At 43.9% G+C, this 5,544-nt stretch overlaps 1 protein-coding gene across 1 annotated transcript; it reads right to left on the bottom strand.

Moving 5' to 3' along the window:
• Positions 1 to 1,216: 1,216 nt before the first annotated feature.
• TMEM52B (transmembrane protein 52B) lies at positions 1,217 to 5,204 on the bottom strand. The gene is made up of 5 exons (XM_075163187.1): positions 5,157 to 5,204; positions 4,472 to 4,515; positions 3,761 to 3,799; positions 2,636 to 2,802; positions 1,217 to 2,180 (listed from the first exon to the last, which is right to left on the bottom strand). The coding sequence occupies exons 1-5, from the start codon at positions 5,202 to 5,204 to the stop codon at positions 1,930 to 1,932; spliced, it is 549 nt and encodes a 182-aa protein (XP_075019288.1). The 3' UTR covers positions 1,217 to 1,929.
• Positions 5,205 to 5,544: the final 340 nt, after the last annotated feature.

Here is a 5,544-nt window from a genome sequence, read left to right on the forward strand (position 1 = left end):
TTATACAAAAATTACGGTGTAATTATTATTGATAATTATTAAAAATCGCACAAGCCTGTTTTGCTAGGCTGGACTGCTGCCCTGTGGAGCAGGGCTGCCATCTCGTGTTAAATGCCCGCAGAGCCCGGGGCTCATAGGCGGAAGGAAAGGGGTGGAGGCAGCGCAGGAATGGTATGTTCCCCCTGGAAACGATCGTGGAGGCTTGCAGGAAGTCTCTGGGCTTGACGCATGTTCAGCAGATCCAAATGTCTCTGCTTGCTTCAGGCTTTTACTGTGGAGTAAACAAGAGCCTGCCAGGAAATGTTCTGCAGCTTGGTGGAGAAGTCAGGCTTGAACTGGACTTCAGAGAGCAGCTGATGAAATAGGTCACTCTAGTAGGTGTTCCACAAACAGTTATTATTATTTCAAGCGTGCTGTATAGCAGAAGAAACATAGCCTTATATGTCATTTATTTATTCCATTCCAGTTTATCACTCATTAGTGGTACAATTAGGTAATAACTAGGCAATTCAGGAAGAAGTTTGTGACCTAGGAAGTCAAGACCCTCATTAAATTCCCTTAGATACAAAATTAATTCCTGAAGCTATCTTACCAACCTTCTCTAAAATTCTCCATGGCTGTAATCTCAACAGCCATTAGGTTCCTAAACATATTTGGGGACCTGGTCCTTGTTCTCCTTATCTACAAAATAACCATATTCTTATGTATTTCACAGGAGTGTTGTGAAGATCAGCATGTTAGGGACTGTGAGAATTTGGGTACTGCAGTAGGAAGGGCCATGCAGGCGCTTCAGAATGATGTGATATCCGTGACCTGTGAATTCATATCAACATTAACATATACATGTAATTCATTCATGGCTGCTTATCATTTGATATTTGATGTTCTTCTGCTTTAATGTTTTCAGTTGCTGAACCTGGGGTAGAGACAATACTGATGTAATTCAACAGTCACCTTCTCATGTGTACCTAGTCCAAGAAAACATTTTACAGATGGTCCACACCTATGTTCATCCAAACAGTTTGATTAATCTCTGGATGATTCAACATATTTGTATCGATCAGGAAAGACTCACAAATTGTTTCCATCTGAGAAATGGCTTAAATATTTTAAATGGTCTTATTTAGTTTGATCTGCTTTTGACAGCAATATTAAAAATAATTAATAAATGATACAATGTGAATGTAACTAAAATATGATTGAGCTTTATTTCAGGGGTAGCGTTCCTGCCTCTCCCCTTGTTTGATCTGTTTTTGCACATATATTTTTTTAATTCAATTTTAAGAGCTCTGACTACTGTTTCAGAATTGCTATAAATCATATTCAGACTGTATTCATTGATATATCCTGTAGGCCTTTAGGGGACTATACTGCACATACTACCAATGTATGCTGTCTTTTGTTTACATGCAGATTGTGTTCCTACACAGCTCCTTTTTTTTTTTTTTCTTCAAATTTTCTTTAAATGGTTGGCACTTTGCAGAAGTTTGGTATTATTATCTGGTATTAAGACCTTCTCACATGTCTTCATTTTTCCTGTTCTGAAAACCTCTCTGCCAGGAAACCCAGGAAACTTAGGCTGGAGGCAAGCAGAATGAGACAGCATCTACAATGCCCCTGCAGGTCACTAGCCTGCAAAGTGGCTCAGCACCTTGATCCTGCTGCCTGCTTATTCATGCAAACTGTGATACTAGTGATGTGTGTATGTAATAAATGGACATGGAGAATGCCAATGGCCAAATATCTGAAGGAGGTGTCGAAAGGAGCCATCAAAATATGCTGGATCTGAAAATATTCGGAGTTTTAGTCTCCTTTTTTCCCTTTCTCATTAGACTAAGGAAGTTAATCTGATATTCCCAACTCTGCCCAGAAGAATTAGTCTCTGCAAGTAACTATTCGGAATTATTTGCCATTCAGTAAAAACAGGCACTAGTGTCCTGGGAGGGCTGGCTGGCCATCCTTGCCCTCGGCAGATGCCTGCAGTTTTTCCTCCGGCACTGGATCCAGGTCTGGCACTTTCTGCCCTGCCTTGGCGACTGTGAACCTGCTCATGTGCAGAGCTTCTTCGTAGACTGGAGGAGTGTCTGATGCTGAGAGGGGCGGTGTTCCCTGCGCAGCGTTATGGGAGCGTGCCACTGCTAATATCCTCCTGGCAGCAGGCCCAAACACGGAATGGAGAGCTGAAAGGGAGGAGACGAAAGCCGTTTGCCTCATCCTGAAAGCAGCATGCGATTAGCGGAGGACAAGTATATCTGCAGCACACAGGCTTTTCTCTCCCCACAGCCTGAATGTTTTCCTTTCCTGCCCCTTCATCCTTCCCTAGAGGGGAGGGTGGTGTGAAACCCCATCAGCAACATCCCACAATTACTCCTTCCTCAAACGCCACGGACGCCCGTACTTGCCCTTATTCCACCCAAACATGTCTCACAGCTGACTCACAGCTGGCTGCATTTGCTACATGAAGCCTGGTGAGCACCTTAATTTGTACTATGTACAGATTTATGTACTATGTCCCTGCCTCCTGCCACGAAGTTCCCTCTGCCAGCCTTGGGGTGCCACAATCCGGGCTTTTTACGGTGCAGCCCCTCACTTCGGGGTGTGCTGAGGTGCCCAGGCTCTGTCGAAGCCAACTCACAGGTAATGGTGCTCTGGAGGGTGCTGTCATGGTCAAAAGCAATGACGGTGACCTCGTAGGGCTGAGGACCCGATTCCTCCCCTGTCTGATGGCAATGAAAACAGCATCTCACGCAGACAGAAACCAGGCCACACAGGAACAGCAGTCCACCAATCACCACCACCAGCCTGGAAAGGGACAGGACACAGAATTAGGACAGAAAGACTTGGTTTGCAGGAGACCTTTTAAGGTCTCTCCCTGCTTGAAGTAGGGCTAACCTCAAAGCTAGTGGTCATTTGGAGCCTTGTCCACAAGAGTTTGGACAGTCTCCAGGGATGGAGGTCACGGGTCTGCTCCGGGCACCCATTCCAGTGCTGCACCACCCGTGGGGGAAGCATTTTTTCTTTCTGTCTAATCAGAATTTCCCTGGATGTGGCTTGGCCAGTCGCCTCAGGTCCTTCTGCTGGGCACCTCTGAGAAGACTCTGGCTCTATCTTCTCTCTAGATCCACTTTAGGTAGTGGAAAACTGCAATTAGGCTGCCTCCTTAGCCTCTTCAGGCTGAACAAACCTAGTCCTTTCAGCCCCTCCTCATACATCATGTCCTCTGGACCCCTGACCATTTTATTTGCTCTCCAGTGGACTTGCTCCAGTTTTTCAACATGTCTTTTGTACTGGGGGACCAAAACTGGACTAGGTATTCCAGATGTGTCTTCATAAGTGACAAGTGGAGAGGAAAAATCGTATCTCAGTCTGCTGGCTACACTCGTATTAATGCAGCCTTGTAGAGGTCCAATGACTACCATGCTTTTTAATCTCATCCTGGTGAGAATTGCTAAGGAATCAGACTGAAATTACTTAAAAAATGGGCCTTTTAAAGAGCATATTGTGCCATGAATGCTTTATTAATATTGTGCATCCTACTAAATTAATACATGGAATAAAAAAGGAGGCCTGTGATGGCAAGTCAACAGTTGTCCAAGATGATGTGATAGCTAAGGGGTTGCCTTGCTACTGTAGAGCATTAGGGGGTGCCAAGGGAGAGTGTGGGTGGCATCGCACTTGAGCAGGTCGCATTTAACCCCACTCTTTGTTACTGAAATTGTCCAGAGATGCAGATATTTAAAGTAAACGTGTGCCATCTTACCAGATATACCACAAACGGTCCCACTCTGTACCTGAACAGCTGAGAAGAGAGTACAAGAAATAGTTAGCCACAGAATACCAAATAAATGGGAAGATCCCTACTGTATCCTCTTCCAGCTCCCCTCATGCTCCTCACTTACAGTCCAGCTTCTCAATGGCACAATGATGAGAAACTCACTGTGCTTTGTGGAGAAGACAGTTGTCCGACCTCATCAACCTTCCTGTTAGCCGAGTTTCCCTTCTGTTCAGCTTTCTCTCTTTATTGTTACGCTGATATTTGTGCCTGCCCAATTCTGTTTGCAAACCTTAGGGATCTGCATTCACATTTGTTTTGTCTTAATTTCTGTTATTCTTACAAATGACATCACCAAAAGTAATATTCACCAAAGCAGTATATTTCAAACCAATTTTTCAAGGAAAGGTCAATTCCAAATTCATAATTTGTCAATCAAAATTACACCAGAAAGCTCTTAATCATTACAGTTATCCAAATAGGTAGCAGGAACAGTACCACATGATCAGTATGTTGCATAGGTAGTAATTAATACTCTTCACATTCAAAGCAATGGCAATTTTATGTGAGTTTTCAATAGTTGCAATTAAAGTAAGCTTTTCTGGAAAATGTCAGCCACCATGTCATAACACTGATGTCCACTACTGCCTTTGTCTTTCATTGTCTTCTTAAAAGAGTGCAAGATTGAAAAATACTCACAGTTCAGTGTTGAGACAGCCTTCCTCGCCTCTCACTTGGGGGAACTAGAAGGAGAAAAACAAACGAGACACAGCTAGAGTGGATCAAGTCTTTGTCATATGCAACTTTCATCTCTGTCACCTGGACTATTACCAGTCTGAATCTCCTATGGTAAGGACTTACTGTTATCTATCTTCCGTTGTTTCCATTGTATATTCTGCTGTAGATTTGAAGTTATTATGATACCAACTGCATTGTTTCATATCTTAACTTTCCATAGTCGTTAAAATCCTACTTAGCACTGTTCCCAGCACAGACCCCGACTTACCTTCACCGTCACCACAAATTTCCTTTTCCCCACCACAAGCTATGTCATGGCACAGATGTAGATCCTTCTCCATGCTCCAATATTAAGAGCCTTTAAATGTCCTGCCTCATGTTATACCCATGCTGACTTAAATTCTGCTCTGTTCCTCCAGCACTCCTACCGGACTCATTTCTTTGCCTTGGGTACCTTGACCTCTGTTACATCCCTGGAATAGCAGCAAATATTCTTCTCTTCTGTGCGTCTGCCTTTTATATGCCAGTTCTTTCTAATATCGGGGAAATTCTTGTGACTGTCAATTGCTAATGCCCCTCCATCTTTCCAAGGTAACTCCACAACTGAGCAGAGACCCCATAAAAAGGAACCTGAGGTATGACTTACCCATAAGAAACACCCTAAAACAAAGCAGATCATGACTGGGCTGTGCATCCCTGTAGGGTGGTTCTGTGGCCTTTTGCTGTCTCAAGCTGCTTGATGTCGTCTTGTCTTTCTAGTTTCAGTTCATCCTCACCAATCCACTGACCAGGAGAAGGAGCAGATTCCTTCCTGTGTGTTGACTCCAATCTCTTCTTCCCGCTCTACCTCTTTCCTTCCTCCTCTGGGTCTATCCTTCTTCTCTGCCCTCCAGGTTTTTGCTTTCTCTCTTTCTCTCTTTGTCACTGGCAATTCCTGTTTGTTTCTGCCTGTCTCCTTTTGTTATTCTCTTGGCCTTCTGCTCTCCGTCTTTTGAAGGGATCTCTAAAGCCTTCCAGTCAGATCAGGAGAAAAG

Source organism: Calonectris borealis, chromosome 1 (assembly GCF_964195595.1).
Source record: "Calonectris borealis chromosome 1, bCalBor7.hap1.2, whole genome shotgun sequence".
Lineage (NCBI taxonomy): Eukaryota > Metazoa > Chordata > Aves > Procellariiformes > Procellariidae > Calonectris > Calonectris borealis.